The sequence below is a fragment of the Chiloscyllium plagiosum genome, unplaced genomic scaffold (genome assembly GCF_037043375.1).
Source record: "Chiloscyllium plagiosum isolate Xiang-an unplaced genomic scaffold, Cpla_swu_hap1 HiC_scaffold_19, whole genome shotgun sequence".
NCBI lineage: Eukaryota > Metazoa > Chordata > Chondrichthyes > Orectolobiformes > Hemiscylliidae > Chiloscyllium > Chiloscyllium plagiosum.
In genome coordinates this window covers 70,154,231-70,172,486 of record NW_028270157.1, presented here as the reverse complement: position 1 = coordinate 70,172,486, position 18,256 = coordinate 70,154,231, and the positions used below count along the sequence as shown (strand labels likewise).

The window sequence follows — 18,256 nt, the reverse complement described above, 5'->3', positions numbered from 1 at the left end:
TTCCTTAGTGTGGCCACTACATTCACCTCTGCCCTAACTCTGTTGAAGTTCTGGTATGCTACTGGTGTCTTCAATTGTTCAGAATTCTTCAAATCTGTTCAGTTTGTCCACCATTTCTTTATTTCCTGTTACTACTTTAGCCCTCATTTTCCACTGGTCTAATATCCACTCTTGCATCTCTTATGTTACAGCGATCCAAGAAAAAGTTTCTGCAATTTTCTATTGTTAGTAGCTAGCTTACTGTCCTATTTCATCTTCTGTCTGCACCCCCCGCCCCCCCCCCCTGCTTTTTTTTTAGTTATCCTCAGCTGGTTTTTCAAAGGCGTCACAATCCTGTGGTTTCCCACTAATCTTCACCGCTTTGTGTACTTTTTATTTTGCTTTCTCATGCTGTCCCTGACTTCCTTGTCAGCCATGGTTGCCTATTCCATACCTTCGTAAGTTTTTCCTTCCTTGGAATGAAGTTCTGTTCTTCCCAAATTATCCCCAAACTCCCAGGCTTGACTTCCAATCAAGTCTGGCCAGCTTCTTCAATTGTAATATCCTTACATCTGATTCCAGATTTTCCCCCTCAAACTGCAAGGTGAATTCAATCATATTATGGTCACTGCCCCCAAGGGTTCCTTCATCTTAACTTCCTAGTCAAGTGTGCGTCATTACACATCACCATATGCAGAATTGTCTGTTCCGTTGTGGGCTGTACCACAAACTACTCCAAAAACATCTCCAAAATGTTTGACAAATTTCTTTCCTTGTGATCTGCTACCAACCAGATTTTCCCAGTCCACCTACATATTGAAGTCCCCCACAATTATTGGAACAGTGCCTTTTCTATCTCCTGATTTATTTTCTGCCCCATATCCTGACCACTGTTAAGAGGCCTGTACATAACTCCTATCAGTGCTTTGTTCCATTGCAGCTCAAAAGCTCTATCCACACAGATTCTACGCCTTCTGACTCGTATCACTTCTCGAAATCAATTTAAATTCATACTAACAAAGCAACCTCTTCCCAATGGCCTCCATTTGAAAGGATGTGTATACTTGGAAATTTAGTTACCGGTCCTGATTCCCCCTTGCATGCACGTGATACCCACAATTTCGTTGACATGCTCCTGTCCCTGACCACTGACCAAACTCAAGGCTGTTAATCTAAGGTGTGTGACTGCTGCCTGAAACATGGTATCCAGGTAACTCACTTCCTCTCTGATATGTGGTAGTATTGGAAGCTCAGATTCCAGCTCATCAACTCTGACTCAGAGTTCCTCAAGCATCCCACACTTGGTGCAGCTGTGGTCATGATGAGCCTGCTCCCACATCATATAAGCACAACACATCACCTGGTCCTGCACCTCTAATTTATTTACTTTGTTCTTAATTTGCTATTCCAAAGTTTTGTCTTGTAGTTTGTAGCCTGTAAGTATTTCCTCTCTTTATCTTCAATCTGAAAGTAACCTGTAACAGATAGTCAAATTAGTAGCTATCACCAACCAATCAACTTAATGTTTACCTTTGCTGTCACTCTTTTCTGCTGGGTCCTGATCTTGGGCTTCAATTCATCCTGTTCTATTGCCACGTTGCCTGCAAATTCCCCAAACTACGTACGTACTCCGGTTGAGTCTCACTCTGGATGTGATCTTTCCTTCCTGAATATGTGAAGCCTACTGAGAAAGGATGAATGATTTGGAGAATGGTGGAGGGAGACTTGGGTGGGGGATGGATGGGTGATGAGGAGTGGGGTGGAGAAGGAGTTGGCAAGGGGGAATGGAGAGCCATGGGGAAGAGGAAGAAATGAGAACAAAAAGTCTCGGTAGAGAGTAAAATATATCAGTAAGTTCAGGGAAAGAATGAAGAGAATTCACCATTGGAGGGCTTGTCATAAATTAATAAACAGACAAATATGCCAAGAGCATATTGTTTTTGAGTTTAAGTATTGGTCATGAAGTGCATCAATCACTTGGTAATTGAGTAAATGTTCTAGGAGAAAGTGAGGACTGCAGATGCTGGAGATCAGAGCTGAAAATGTGTTGCTGGAAAAGCGCAGCAGGTCAGGCAGCATCCAAGGAGCAGGAGAATCGACATTTCCTGAAGAAGGGCTCATGCCCGAAATGTAGTACATATCACTGACATTTTGAGCGTTGTCATGAAACATGACTAACATATATTTTTAAAACTTTGTTTTAATGGGGAAATGTGAACCACAAAGGGCCTTAGGAGACCTTAGAGTCATAGAGATGTACAGCATGGAAACAGACCCTTCGGTCCAACCCATCCATGCCAACCAGATATCCCAACCCAATCTAGTCCCACCTGCCAGCACCCGGCCCATATCCCTCCAAACCCCTCCTATTAATATACCCATCCAGATGCCTTTAAAAATGAACTACGAAAGCAACCACCCCAACACACACAAAAGAAGTTGCATCAAGACACTATTCAAAAGGGCCACAACACACTGCAGTACACCAGAACTGCAAAAAGAGGAAGAAGAACACCTATACAATGTATTCGCCAAAAACGGATACCCGCGCAATTTCATCAACAGATGCCGAAGGGAAAGACAACGGAACGAGGACATGCCGCAACCCAAAGGACTAGCCACACGACCATACATCAAGAGCATTTCCGAACTGACAGCCAGACTACTGTGACCACTAGGACTCATAACAGCACACAAACCAACAGCCACTCTCAGACAACAACTCACCAGAATGAAGGACCCGATACCCAGCATGAGCAAAACAAATGTAGTGTACAAAATCCCATGCAAGGACTGCACAAAACACTACATAGGACAAACAGGAAGACAGCTAACGATCCGCATCCATGAACACCAACTAGCCACGAAACGACACGACCAGCTATCCTGAGTAGCCACACACGCAGATGACAAGCAACATGAATTCGAATGGGACAACACTACTATTATAGGACAAGCCAAACAGAGAACAGCTAGGGAATTCCTAGAGGCATGGCACATAAGCACATCGACCTGGACCCAATATACTGACCACTGCAGCGGACAGCTGGAACTGACAACCGGAAGCGGCAGATACAAACCACTACAAATGGCAGAGGAAAGATCACAGAGGCGCTTCACAGGAGGCTCCCAAGCACTGAGGATGTCACCTAGACAGGGGACAAAACGTCTGCAACATAAATTCCCAGCTCGGCGAACAGAACCACAACAAAAATGTTGCAACTTTACCAGCCTCCTCTACTTCCTCTGCAGCCTATTCCATACACGTACCACCCTCCGAGTGAAAACGTTGCCCCTTAGGTCTCTTTGTATCTTTTCCCCTCTCACCCTACAACTATGCCTTCTTGTTCTGGACTTCCCCCATCCCAGGGAAAATACTTTGTCTATTTGTCCTATCCATGCCCTTCATGATTTTATAAACCTCTATAAGGTCACCCCCCCCCCCCCCAACGCTCCACGGAAAACAGCCGTAGCCTAGAGGGCATAGGTTTAGCGGGAGAGGGGTCTGTTTCCGTGCTATACATCTCTCTGATTGCAACAAATATTAGACTGGACAGACAGACAGGCAGGAAACTAACCACCAGGATACACAAGCACCAACTAGCCGCCAAACAGATGACCAACTATCACTAGTATTCACACACACAGATGAAGAGGGACACCAGTTCGACTGGGACAATACATCCATTCTGGGACAGGCTAAATAAAGACACGCACAGGAATTCCGAGAGGCCTGGCATTCAAACTGGAACTCCATTAACAAACACATCAATTTGGATCCCATTTACCAGCCTCTCAGAAAAGGAACTGGAAGTGATATCACCCACCACAACAGACCAAGACTGATAAATAGCAAGCAGGACATAATACCAGCGCTTTGCCGGAGGCTGACTGATGATGTTATGTCGGATGGTTACAAAAAGTCTGAGAACAAATCAGCGAGCAAACTTACAGCCTGACCCAAACATATTGACAGATAAGAAGTATGAGTAGATTAGATTAGATTACTTACAGTGTGGAAACAGACCCTTCGGCCCAACAAGTCCACACCGACCCACCGAAGCGTAACCCACCCAGACCCATTACCCCTACACCTAACACTACGGGCAATTTAGCATGGCCAATTTGCCTAACCTGCACATTTTTTGGATTGTGGGAGGAAACCGGAGCATCCGGAGGAAACCCACGCAGATACAGGGAGAATGTGCAAACTCCACACAGTCAGTCGCCTGAGGCGGGAATTGAACCCGGGTCTCTGGCGCTGTGAGGCAATAGTGCTAACCACTGTGCCACCGTGCCGCCCACAAAGTAGTACACACACTTCATACATTCTGTCGAATAAGATCATGACAGATCTTATACATGATTTTGTTTTCCTGCTTATCTTCCTTTGTTTCCCAAACCAACAATAATCTGTTGGTTTGCATTTCCAGCCCAAAGTGTACACGTCGTGAATTATGAAGATTCACAGCCATCTGGGTGAAGAAATTTCTCTTCAATAAATGTCTAATTGACCTTCTCATCCTTAGACAATGACACTTGACGGAGGAGAGTAGCCTCTCGGCATCTACAGAGGAACCTCGATTATCCGAACGTGATGGGTGGGCAGTATTTTGTTCGGATAATTGATTATTCAGATGAGCAATTTTACCTTAAACAAGGGAAGCCCGACTAGTCTAATGCTGTGCGCTACCGGAGAATTTGTTTAAGTCTGTAATTTTAATGAGTCTGCTATTTAAACAATCTAATCTTTGCATTCTGCAATTACAGGTTAAACTGAGAAAGACTAAACCCTTAACATCACAAAAAACACTGTATTTTATATGAAATCACAGCATTAAACAAGGTCCCAGACAGCTTCCACGATCGTAAGAGCATTGTCATCAGTTTCCGGGAACTGAATGTCGCGATAGAAAGACAGAAGCACCGCCTTGTGCATGCTTTTATGTTTCCAGGCCATTTTTTTTTTCATGAATGGCCCGGTAAAGTGACAGGAATGCTGTAAAACACTGCAAAGAGCTGTGTAACCAACCTTTACCTAGTTGCTGATGTTTGAGCTGCTTGTATTTCTTTGTTTTTCCCAGCGTTTTCACATGTTCTTCAGTACAGATAAATCTTGCCTCTTTGAAACATTTTTGCAGGACCTTGACATCATCTTCGGTTAATCTGAAATTGCAATAATCGATATTTGGATAATTATGATTCCTTTGTACTCTGCCAAACCTCCTCAGGAAATGTGTGTTTCAATGCAATCAACACTTTTGAAATCTGGCGAAAATCGACTTTCCTCATGGGCAAATCCTCATGCCAGGAATAAAGTATAAGTTTCACTCCACCCTTGCTGAAGGAAGAACATCCTTTCTTATGTAAAGAAACCAAATATACACCCCATATTCTGGATATAGTCTCACTAAAGCCCCTATAATTGTAGGAAAATCTATTTACACCAACACCCTTGCACGAGAGGCTAAACCCTCTTCGTCGCTGCTGTACATGCATGTTTCATGCACAAGATCACCCAGGATTGCTCTGTGTTTATTATAATTTTCTTTTGTTTTAGAAAGAGCTGCTTTACCATTCTCCCTGACAGAAAATCACCTTTTATATGAGAATAAATTCAGTAAAGTTTTCTACATCTAAAACCTGGATGGTATAAGTCAATTGAAATTTAGAGTATCATTTATGGTTCATTGAGTATTTTGCATCTCAGTAATGTGTGCTTGAGTTACATTTTGGTGTAGTGCTCAAATGGTACTGAGGATTTTTGAATTCTCATTCTTTTTTGGTTTGTCTGTTTGTTTTATGAATAAAGTTCAGTCCTGAGTGCTCAGGATCTTAAAAGGTGATTCAGTCGTGAACTCTCATAGAAACCATTTTATTAACATTTCTGAAGTCCCTGCTGTTCCATAGAGTGAGGCACTGAATTAAGTTGCCTTTTCATGGCTTACTGAAGTACATTGTGGCTCAATACAAAATTCTTAGACAAGAGCTTATTTTCAAGTCACGAAGCTTTTTAAACGTAACTCCCTACGTATCTTAGGACTTTCCTGAAAAATGTGGCCACGAATGAGTAATTGATTGGCTTCTGTTTTGTGCAGCTGCCAGTCTATGGGGGCCATACAAAGAGATATGGCAGACGGTGGAGAATGTGATCTGGAAGCGTGTTCCAGAAGCTGTTCACCTGTTGGATCTCACACTCAAAAAGCACAAGCCGGACTTCATCTCTCTCTTCAAGAATCCGGTGAGTTTTTCACACCTGTTTATTTTGTAATTTCTACCAGTGGAGGCGTGCAGCTGGATCACAGGAGAAAAGGCAGGTTTGAAGGTCTGCACCAGCTTAACTTCATTTAACAAAATAAAGAGACTCATGCAGAGTTCAGAACCCAAATAAAAGGCCTGGTAAATCAACAGCGTACAACAACAAGATCCTCCAGTCTCCAATGGATTAATATTTGCAAGATGTTTTTTCATTTAACAAGAAATGACCAACAGGTAGTCGAGTCTTGGATCATGACAGAGACCAATTGTTGAGCATCCATTTAACAGGCCAGCTCACAGAAAATATTGGGAATTGAACCTCTGATCTTTTGATATGGCTCCTGTCGTAAACAACAAGTTTTGAACTGTAATTTCCCAATTCTTGTGACATGCTGTTAATACAGCAGTCATTCACTGATTTGAGTAATAGAACTGAGAAAAAGTAATATGTAGCAATCTTTGAAGGAGCAAATATAGAAACTTTGATTTTAATCTCTGTACTGATCTGACAGGAGGGTCCTTGTGAAGTTGGATTTAATGGGGATTGATCTAAGTTTTTTTGGTTCAGGCTAAAAATGTACAGCACCGGGAGAAAGTGAAGAAAGCCAGCATTGATGGTATTGCTATCCAGGGTCAGCAGGGAACCAGGCTGCTTCCAGAACAGCTGATCAGCGAGGCTTTCATTTTGAGTGACCTCTTCGACATCGGAGAGCTTTCTGCAGTGGAGTTACTGCTGGCAGGTCTGTGCTTTTGAAGTTATTCTGTGAGTGGTTTTACTGAAATAGTGTTTCAAACTGATAGCTGAGCACAGGACCGTTGTCATTAACATTTGCATCTCTGTATGCTTTATCTGAACAACTTACAAAGCATATTGCATTCGTTATTGTTCAGCTATAATGTTACCTCTCATGTGTCTCTTCTCTTCATCTCTGTTCTTCCTGAACTGTTCATATGTTATTTTATCTACCCACTTTGCTTCTTCACTTAAAATCAAAGCTCACTACATAGTGACCGAATTCGGCTATTCTTTTCTGGGACTTCTGTGTGTTTAAAGGAATCAGGTCTTGCTTAGCTCTAGTGCTTTTTTTAATGCTAACCAATTAAATCATTTTGAAATTTTGTCACCATTTGGCAATGCGAAATGCAGCAGCCAATTTACACACAGTAAACTCAACAAACAGCAATGTGTTGGCGAATAGGTTATTGTTGAACCAAGATCATTAAAAGCAACTAATCTTGTCCATGACACCAGGGAGAACTTTCCTGCTTGTCTTCATATAGAGCCGGGTGACTATTTTTCACCTTCAGCTGAAGGACAGATGTGGCCTCCGTTTAACATAGCATCCGAAAGGCGCCACCTTGTGGAGTTGAATGCTGAACAGTGGCTTTGATTCTTCAGTTTTGACCCATTTGTAATTGTTTCTTTGTATTTGGATTAATCCTTCAGAAACATATTATCAGAATTTTTTAACTGTGGCATGGAATACTCTCCCCGACAATTATTTCCATTTTGCTGCAAGTTACGACGGCAGTCAATGTTTCCAGTTAGTAAACTGCTTTTTGTGTTGATGTTAGTCAAGTGTTTTCCTTGTCGATTCCCAAAGTACGAGCCTCACAATGTCAGTATAAACCAGCCAGATTTCCCCAAGGCCAGCATCCAGCAGGACCATTTTTTTTTCTTTTTAGAAAACAAGCTCTTCGTACCAAATGTAGTGTGTTGATATTGCAGTTGGTGTGGTGAAGTAAGATTTGAACTTTGGGAAATTATAGTGCCAGTCCACACTGGCAGATTTGCACCAACTTTAGTGTCTTTGAAATTGATACATTTTTGTTTGCTTAATTCCAAATTAGGTTTCAAAATAAGGTTGGGTTTTAAGATGAGTGTCTTTTGTAAACTTGTTATTGAGATGTGAGCCCAGGCAACGTTTTCCTTCAGAGCTATTTCGGAAAATCTGCATCATGAGTATCGAATGTAGACAGCTTTTGTCTGTAACTGTTGTACAGCATGTTCTTCATTTCAAATGTGACAGAAATATGCGTCAGGTGGTGGTTAGTTCTCTTCTAACAATGAAGGGGAGCAGGAAGAGCTATTAGAATGGAGAATATCAATGTTAGTATTTTAAGGAGGAAGCATTACCTGGATGATGGAGTGCAGTTAATTTGCCCGCTGTAGAATTCTCTATAACTTGAGTGGAGATGCAAATATTAATAACAATATGACATTGAGACATCTTCAGGTGCCTTTTGTGTCACCCAAGCAAGGAGCCACCTCAACCTTTGCAGTCATCTTCCAAAACTCTCCTATGTCACCATCCTCTCTTCAACTCTGAAAAGCTTTTTGGCTTCTTTAACTGTGTGTTGCCTGTAAGTCATTCTTGATATACTTGGATCTGTTGTCAAATATCTGCGCTCTCAACTTCATTTGCCAAACAGATTGGTGATCGATTTTTAGCTGCCTTATGAATACCTCTTACTTGACCATATGTGTCTAACAGGTGAGCATCAGCTGCCCCGTTTTCCTGGTTTGACGCGTGGCTTGGTTGCGATACTGCTTTATTGGGATGGGAAGAGGTGCATTGCAAATTCTTTGCATTCTCTCATACAATCGCGACAAGGCAAGACTTGGACTCTGGAGCTCAGGTCAGTTCATAATTCTGATCAAATTAAATAACTGCACAATAAAACTTCAAAACTGGTACCATTACTGAATCTGCTTCTTGCGGGCTCTTCAAACAGCATTGTTCAAAAATAAGATATGACAGAGAACACATAGTATATTGGATTCTACATTGTCAAGACAAAATGACAATGACTTTCTATTTAACTTCAATAATGCCACTGCTTAGATGTTGTATTTATATGGTGTGTTGAGTTATATGTACCAGCATGATCCCACGTTTAGTTCTGAATTGGCTCCAATTTGGTTGACTTGAAAAGGAGCACAATAAATGCCCAATGACCCCAGCTAGTATGGGGACTAGGAAACGGCTACCTTACTCAAAGTCTTGGTGGTAACCTGAAATTGTCCCCATCATATATTTGCTTTGGGGCAGAGAGGACCTCTCAAGTGCAGAGATTGGTAATGCGCACTCTACATTGCACAAAGTAAACTTTAACGTGGAATATTTTTCATATTATTTCCATTAAATATACCATTTTTCAAATGCAGTAGTCCGCTGATTTATTCTCATAGTTAAAAGTGACTCAGGTTCTGGGTACATGATTAAGATTAATTTACTGAGTGGAGAACAATCATTTCACACCTTGGGAGTAAAAGTTCAATCCTCTTTGCAGTTCAGAGCTTGTATCCATGACAACACGGTTTACTGATGAATTGATGGAGCAGGGGCTGACTCAGAAGGTGTTGTGTTTGATCAATCAAATAAACCTCAATAATGAGTTCGAAAAACTGCAAACTGCCCGTGGCTTGGGCAATGCATCTCATCGCAAAGGGGTAAGAGAACACTTTCTTTGATTTGCATTTCTTTTGTTTAGTAATTGATGCAGGAGCTGATATTAATGTCTTTGAATGTTTGAAATACTGTATAATAAATGTGTACAGGATCTGTGGCTTGAGAAACAAAAAAATCAAAGCAAGGAAGCTCGGTTAATATGATAAAATTCTGTTTAGTCTATCGCTGCAGAGGTATTTGCGACTGGTGAAAGTTGTCACGGCTCTGGCGAGGATGCAAAGGAAGATCCTCAGGATGGTACCAGGGATGATTGACTCCCTTGAATAGAGTGACTGGAGAAGCTGTGCATGTCTTGCAGGGCTTTCTTCTTACAAAGCCCCTCCAAAATTAAAAACAAATGGCTTGCAACCTTTCCCTTTTTCCCCGTTACTTGAATCCTTCGCCTTCCTTTGTAACCATTTACCCTGCCTGCTTGCTTTCCTGCAACCACATCCTCACTACTTCCTATCCTCCAGTCTCTGCTTGCACCCTCTGCCCCTCCCAACTGACTCCACTCTGCCTCAAAACCCCAGGCTCTCCTCCCCTCCCCCTCATCCTAAATCTCTTCCCCACGAATTTTGCCCAAACTTCTGCTGCACTTTCTTTGTGCCTCATTATTGAAAGTCTTATAGATCCCTTACATAGTCAGAAACAACCTGGTATAAATAGGATTGATTGCTTTTTTTTACATAATTTGATCCCAGAGTTTCAATTGAGTGTAAATATGGTCTTGCTTAATTCCAACCTGCCATTACCAGATTAATATTCATCAGGTTCAGTAATATTGTCTGTATTTTCGACTCTCAAAAGCTCTTGAATGCTTCTGCTTCAGATGTTATTTTTGCGTGTAAATATTTTTGAGTATTGTCTTGTAGCTCCCACAACACAATAGTTTTAATTATACTGCCATGTTAACTGGGGAACTAAATGTAGCTTTAAACCAGCCATATTCAAGTCTGACCTGTATTTGAGATCCAAATCTCACTCTCCCTCTCATCTTTCCCCCTCCCTCCCTCTCTCCAAACATATTTGCTCTGAAGATGTCTTTGTATTAGGGCATCATACATAAAAATAATCTGTTAAACCTACATGTCACTCTTGTCACTTTTCTGTTTGTTTAGGCTAGCCTCACATGAACACTCTTTGGAACAAAATGTATGTGATGTGTTTCAAATCTTGCAGGACATGAAAGTATCTCTCTGCTGATTCTCTAGGTCTCTGATCTGATCAAGGAATGCCGTCAGTCTTTGGCAGACTGCCTCTTTGCGTGGGCCTGTCAGACACCATTGAGCAAAGATGACACCTTGTTCCTGATTTCCCACATGGAGTGCGTCACACTAGAAGCTGACGGCACGTTGGAAAATGTGAACCTGGCTCTCCTCATGGCACTGCTCTATTGCTTTGATATCAGCTTTTTGGAGCATGTCACCGAGGATCGAGAAGGTATGAGACTAACCAGTTTAACATGAGAAAGAAATGTTTTTGGCAGCAGTGTATTTGAAATCTTTCCAATGTCCGCTATCTGGAAATATTACCACAAAAATTTTAATTTGCATTTTCACTAGGTCTGGTTGCACGTTAAGGCAGTATGCTGGGGATAACTAGCAAACTCATTCAAGTTACAAATAAGTTCAGCCAATCTTTGTATAAATAGACAGCAGATTTGATAATCCTACATTTTCAAAACACATCGCTGTTTCTTTCTGATCTAAATTCAAAGTCCAATCTGACAAATTTCTCCAAGAGTCTTAGACTACAACAGGGTATTCCTTTGAATACCCTCAACCTGTTTCCCTAATCTGATATGTCACAGTGATCTGTGTAAAATATATTTATATGTACACATACGTACACGTACACCCCTAACAAAAGCACAATGACACGGATGTGAGAAATCTTAAAAAAAAGTTAATGTTTGAGGTCAATTATCATTCATCAGAATTGCTGTCAACAGCCTGAAGCACAAATGCTCTACTCTAAGGTGTGTTGAGTATTTCTAGCATTTTCTGTTTTCATTTATTACTGCTTTTAAAGGTAGATACATTAAATATTATGCAGAATCAATAAAAAGTGACATTCTGACTGTGTCCATCCCCAGTCTCTGATAGGCACCGAGCAAGGCGATTAACTATTTGTCTGGCTAATGCTGGAAGCTGTTTGGTTTGCGTATTTGTCAGCCAAATTCCTACAGTTGCTGAATAAACCCTACAGGGTATTCTTAGTTTGTACTGAGTGGTGTACCTCTTCCCTTGAGGTAACAACCTTGGAACCAACCGAACAAAGGTTTCCCATTTGTGCTAGGTTTAGTTGGGGATATTGTGAACGTAACTGGTTTAATGTTTGTTTGTGTATTGTATCTCAATATTATAAATCACAGAAGTTAAAACTGGTCAGATACACTGTTGCTAAGTTTACGACGAATGATTAAGTGCACATATATGTCCTGAGATGATACAGTTAATTTGAATTTACTAGTGTGTTTTTGTGTGTTAGGTTTACTCCCTCATTGGGAGTTTTAGGTTTCATTGATGCAGGATGGTGAGTCCCAAGGGTTTCATGTGCTTTTCGCCATGATGCACATAGTGTAACATCCTCTCTTATGGAGTGAGGAACTAACAGGGGTTGGCTTGCACATCTGAACTGTCCTTTCTTTATAGGATTGGCACAATTCATGTAGCTGGCTCTGACTCTTTTAAAGTTTAGCTTTGCTATGAAGGAATGGATCTGCTATGAAGTCCAGGTAATGTGCATCTGCATTCAAATTGTATATCTCCTGGTCTTCATTTCACCTCCCCCAGGCTACAGTGTAAACTAGAAAGATTAAATGGAATGGTGAGGATACATTTCGCTAATTCCAGTAACACTGTCCAGAAAATGCATATCAATGAACAAAAAGATGGGTCTGATGATCCCTCTTAGTGAAATACGTGTTATATATGGTCATGCATGAAAATTGGGCATTTCACTGTATCAGTAACAACTCCACTTGAAGGACAGGTGTTTCACTGGAGATATAGGTCTGTAAATGAAATGAGTAGGTTACTAATTGCATTCTGAGGTGAATTTATTCTTCCCATAATTTTTAAAAGGTTAAAATAGGTTTCTAATTGCATTTTGATGTGAGTTTGTTCATCCTATTTTTTTTGTAAAAGGTTAAAATATTTTCTCTCATCAGAATTAATTCATCAGCTACCATTGTTAACAGAACGACAGTACGTCACTGCTATCCATTGCAAACTGCAGAACTCCCAGCCTTGGAAGCTAACAGGCTTACAGGCTGTAGTCAGATTGGCTTGGGCCTTGGCACTGCGAGGGATTTCACAATTACCTGACACTACAGGTACACCTTTTTGTTTTCCCTAAATACTACTTGGCAGATTTGGTTACTGGTTTTGAGTATTAATCTACTAAAACACATGTAATTGAGTTGCAGTGGAGTAAACCTGCCCATTCATTTCAAGTGAAAGTCATACATCTTGTTTGCTTTTCTTTATGTTGGCAAAATGCCTCCCACTTTTTTTAATCTGGCTCCTAATCTTTTCTTGTTCACAACTCAGACATTTTCCTTGCAAATGAAATTTATAATTGTTACTTAATTTTAGAACATACAGAAGAGGAGCACAATTAGAATATTAGACCTCACCCCCCAAAGAAAGCTGGTCTCGCATTCAATAGGTTAATGACGAAGGTTTGATGTAATTGTACTTCATACCGATTTTGCTTGATTCGTTGAGATGAAAAGTTAATCTCTCAGCCTTGAAAATATGGATAACTGAGCATTCACAGCCATCTGGGTAAGACAATTCCAAACATGCACGACCTCTCTGAGAAAAGAATATCACCCTCTCAAATCTGAGTAATCCATCTGATTACCCTAAGATTGTGCCCCTCCCTAGTTCTGGCCAAAACAAACACAGTGTACGTTGTCAAGCTTCTATAGAATCTTGCATGTTTCAATTAGATCATCTTTAATCCTTCTAAACACCAGATAATATAAACCAAGTTTGCCGATCCTTTGTTCGTAGGTCAATCTTCTCATCCCAGGAACAAATCTAATGAAGGTTCAATGCACGACTTGCAATGCAAATGCTCGAACCCCTTTCAAAAAGAAGACCATCCTATGATGAGAAATTTGCACTTATTGCTAAAATTCTTCACTGTCATTTGTTCCTAGGTTCCCACAATTTTGTATGCCTTTTATGTCATCTACTGAGAAGACAGACACATACCATTTTTTCCATGACAGTTACAATGCAATTGACTGCACCATCTCCTTCCCCCACTTGATTTCATTACTCTTGTCACATTCTTGCACCTCTAACCACAGCCAGAAAATCACTTGCAATGGCTTCCCTTCCTGCTCCGGTAGTTAGTGTGGCTTCCACTAAGAATCTGTTCTTTGCCATGTTTGTGCTTTTGTTTCGTCCCAACTTGACTACTCCAATATACTTCTCGCCTCTGGGAACTTGAGGTCATCCACGGAGCTAAAGCTCCTGTCTTGTCTTGGAAGTTGTAATCCCCTATCACCCCCTGTGCTCAAAGCCAGTATTAGCTCACAGTCAAGCAACATTGTGTTTTTAAATTTCTCATACTTGGCCTTTGTCTTCTATCATCTCCTCCGGCTCCACAATCCACTCACTTATTTAGATAGGGTGTAGGTTTGCTCGCTGAACTGTAGGTTTGATATCCAGACGTTTCATTACCTGGCTAGGTAACATCATCAGTGGCGACCTCCAAGTGAAGCGAAGCTGTTGTCTCCTGCTTTCTATTTATATCTTTCTCCTGGATGGGGTTCCTGGGGTTTGTGGTGATGTCATTTCCTGTTCGTTTTCTGAGCGGCTGATAGATGGCATCTAGATCTATAACAAACACATAAATGCCATCTATCAACCCCTCAGAAAACGAACAGGAAATGACATCACCACAAACCCCAGGAACCTCATCCAGGAGAAAGATATAAATAGAAAGCAGGAGACAACAGCTTCGCTTCACTTGGAGGTTACCTAGCCAGGTAATGAAACGTCTGGATATCAAACCTACAGCTCAGCGAGCAAACCTCAACCTGAGCTACAAACTTTACTTATTTATATTCCACTTAGCCTGGTCTTGTATACAATAGTAGCTATGCCTTCAGTTGCCTGGGCCCTAATTTATGAAATTCTCCGTTTATCCCTCTCTGACTTTCTATCTCACTTTGTTCTTGAGAGGCTTTCCTTAATTTCTCCCTCTTTGGTTGCACTTTTGGTCACCTGGCCTATTGTCATCTCGCATAACTCACTGTTGTAGTTGGCCCGATGTGAAATGCCTCATGATATATCATTAGCTAAAAAGCATTATCTCAGTGTTGTTATTTAATACCTATAATATTTCCTTAATTGCCATTTTAATTTCTTTCCTCTCAACATCTAAGTGATCAATGTTTACTTCTCATTTTCCTTTTTTAATATAGGAAAGAAAAGTTTACCAAAGTTCTACCTATCTTGCTAATTTACTCTTGTTCTTTTATTTCCCACAATTGATTTTTATAAATTTTACTTTGGTTTCTATAAAACCTGCAATTTTCAGTCTGGTACTACGCGTTACAACGCCATTGGCTGTGGCTTCTAATCTTACTAATCTAATATTATCCCAACTTCTCTAGTTGGTCACAATTGGATGATAATTCCTGAAAAATTTTGGTTTCTTGGTATATATTTATGTTGAGAATTTTGTGCTATTTGTTCGCATACAGTAGTAGCCCCTCATAATGTTGCCTCCTTTCTCTTAATCTAAATTTTATCTGATTATTCTGTATGAAACACTTCAGCATGATTTATTGCATTTATGCTATGCCTTTAATACAAGTTTTTGGTTACGGTTGGTGTTTGCTTTCCTATTTCTCATCCATCTAACCACCTGGATTGTTTTTGTTTATTCGTACATGGGATGTGGGCATCACTGGTTGTGCCAGCATTTGTTGCCATCCTGAATTTGACCCAAGTGGCTTACAGGGCCATTTTAGAGGGTAACTAAGAGTCAACCACATTGTTGTTTGTCTGGAGTCACATGTGGACCAGACTCGCTATGGATGGCAGATTTCCTTCCCTGAGGGAGATTCATGAACCAAATCGGTTTTTACAACAATGGTCAATGTTTCCATGATTGGTATTCAGCCGACAATTTTTTTAATTCCACATTATTGAATTCAAATTTCAACATCTGCCGTGTTATTATCTGAGATATAGAGGGAGTTTTTGAGTGCATGAATAATGAAAAGTTAATTTGCATGTATACCAAGTAATGAAGAAGACTAATAGAATGGTGTCCTTTATTATGAGTGGAATTGTGTGTAAATTTTAAGGATGTTATGCTTAAGTCATACAATGCATTGGTGAGACCACATCTGAATCAGTAGGTTGTTGTTTCAAATCCCCCTCCTTGACATGACACTACAGTGTAGGGCAGACTCTGCTGTCTTGTCAGAGAAGCCTTTTTTTTTAAACAAGCAAATGTAACATATCCCATAGCACCTCCAAAGAGGATAAGAGAGTTATCTCTGGTGCCCTGGCTTGCATTTTTTTTTTCAATCAAAATTCAAAACACACTATCTGGTTGTCATGACTCCTTTGCTCTTCCAAGTAATGTAGTAGGATTTTTTACATCTGTCCAAGTAGGTAGATGGAGACTGAGTTCAATCTGTTAGAGAAAACGTATTGGTCTCCCTCAGTATTCCACGAGAATGTTGGCCTTCTTGTTCTGCTGGATCCCTGAGTGAAACTTGAACTTGAAACCTTGTGATTCAGATGTTTGTGTGCTACCCATTGAGCCACAGCTAACACACACTATGCTTTAAGAAGTCTGATGGTTATGAATGTCACTGTATAAATGAAAGTCTGTCTTTTCATTACTCTGGTATCTTTTACTATGAAATTACTGGCTAGGCCCATTGCTTGGAAAAATTGAGATCTAAAACCTCTCCATCCTTCTCAGCTCTGCAACTTATGAGCATACAAGTATATGAATTTGGAACAAGAATAGGCCATTTTATAATTTTGATATGATTATGACTGATCTGATTGTGGCTTCACTTCCACTTTGTAGACTGCCACCTCTAACATTTAACTCCTCTGTCACTCAAGAGTCTGAATCAGTCCTAAAAATATTCCACAACCCAGCCTCATTGCACTCCCAGAGAATTCCAGACCAACGGCCCTGAGACAGAAAGAAAAATATCTTCACCTTTGTCTTAATTGTGAGAATCCAATTTTAAATTGTATTCTCTTGTTCTAGTCTCTTCCACATAGTAAATCGCCTCTTAATCTCCACTCAGTTAGATCCCCTCAGGACCATCTTCTAAACACCAGTGGATACAGACTCTTCCTTTCTTCATAAGATAACTCCTTCATCCAAAGAAGTAGTCCAAGTGAGCTTTGTCTGAATTGCTTCTAATACTATCCTTTCTTGAGTGAGGATACCAAAACGGTACACTATTCCGTACGTGGTCCCATCAAGATCTGCATTTGTAACACAAATTCTCAACTTAGTTATTCCGTTCCCTGTGCAGTAATTGACAAAATTCCACTTACCTTCCTAATCAGGTGATGTATCTGCATGATGACATTTTGTGGTTCCTGTATCAGGGCAACCAGGTCTCACTATATTAGAGTTCTGCAATCTGTTTCCACTTAAATTGTTTCTTTTTCTTCTCTTCCTGCCAAAGTTAACGTTCTCTCAAATTATATTAATTCTGTCATTTTTTTTTTGCCAATTCACTGAACCCTAAATTCTTCATAGACTCTTCATATTCTTCATAAATTATTCATAGTCTTCACATTTCCTTCCACTTCAACTTCAGAATGAGACTGGGGAGGGTGGAGTTCAAACAAATCAGATTCAGGGGTCTGTTAATTTGAGAGAAGGGATAGAGTTCTGGCAATGTGTAGGGTGGGAGAGAGAATTTGTCAAAGTGGGTGTTCTAGGGAGCTGTATCAAATGCACTCTCCAAATTTCCCCTTCATATGAGTTTAGAACAAAGAAAATTACAGCACAGGAACAAGCTCTTTGGCCTTCCAAGCTTGTGCTGATTCAGATTCTCTATCTTAACCTGTTGCCTATATTCCAACGATCTTTATCCATCTATTCCCTGCCCATTCACGTTTCTGTCGAGATAGATCTTAAATGACACTATTGTGCCCACCTCTGTGGTTCCTGGTACCCACCACCCTCTGCGTAAAGAACTTTGCACGCATACTTCCTTTAAACATTTCCCCTCTCACCTTGAGGTCGTGACCCCTAGTAATTGAGTTCCCCACTCTGAATGAAATCTTCTTGCTATCCACCCTGTCTAATACCCCTCATGATTTTGTAGACCTCAATCAGGTGTTCCCCCCCCTTCTATCTTTCTAATGAAAATAATCCTAATCTTGTCAACCTCTTTTCATAGCCAGCACCCTCCATATCAGGCAACATCCTGGTGAACCTCCTCCGCACCCTCTCCAAAGCATCCACATCCTTCTGGTAATGTGGCGACCAGAATTGTATGCAGTATTCCAAATGTGGCTGAATCCAAGTCCTGTATAACTGTAAGA

General features: G+C 40.6%; 1 protein-coding gene across 2 annotated transcripts in view; it reads left to right on the top strand.

Annotated features, from left to right (window-relative positions):
- The window catches only part of nup205 (nucleoporin 205), a 110,350-nt gene that overhangs the window by 1,333 nt on the left and 90,761 nt on the right, over positions 1–18,256 (top strand). For both annotated transcript variants that reach the window (XR_015760504.1, XM_043708929.2), the window contains exons 2-7: positions 6,078–6,220; positions 6,806–6,977; positions 8,733–8,877; positions 9,532–9,691; positions 10,904–11,132; positions 12,865–13,029. Coding sequence is in view for 1 of the 2 variants with exons in the window: in XM_043708929.2 (XP_043564864.1) it covers positions 6,078–6,220; positions 6,806–6,977; positions 8,733–8,877; positions 9,532–9,691; positions 10,904–11,132; positions 12,865–13,029 (1,014 nt within the window). In the remaining variant the exon portion in view is untranslated. The remainder of the gene's footprint in view (positions 1–6,077; positions 6,221–6,805; positions 6,978–8,732; positions 8,878–9,531; positions 9,692–10,903; positions 11,133–12,864; positions 13,030–18,256) is intronic.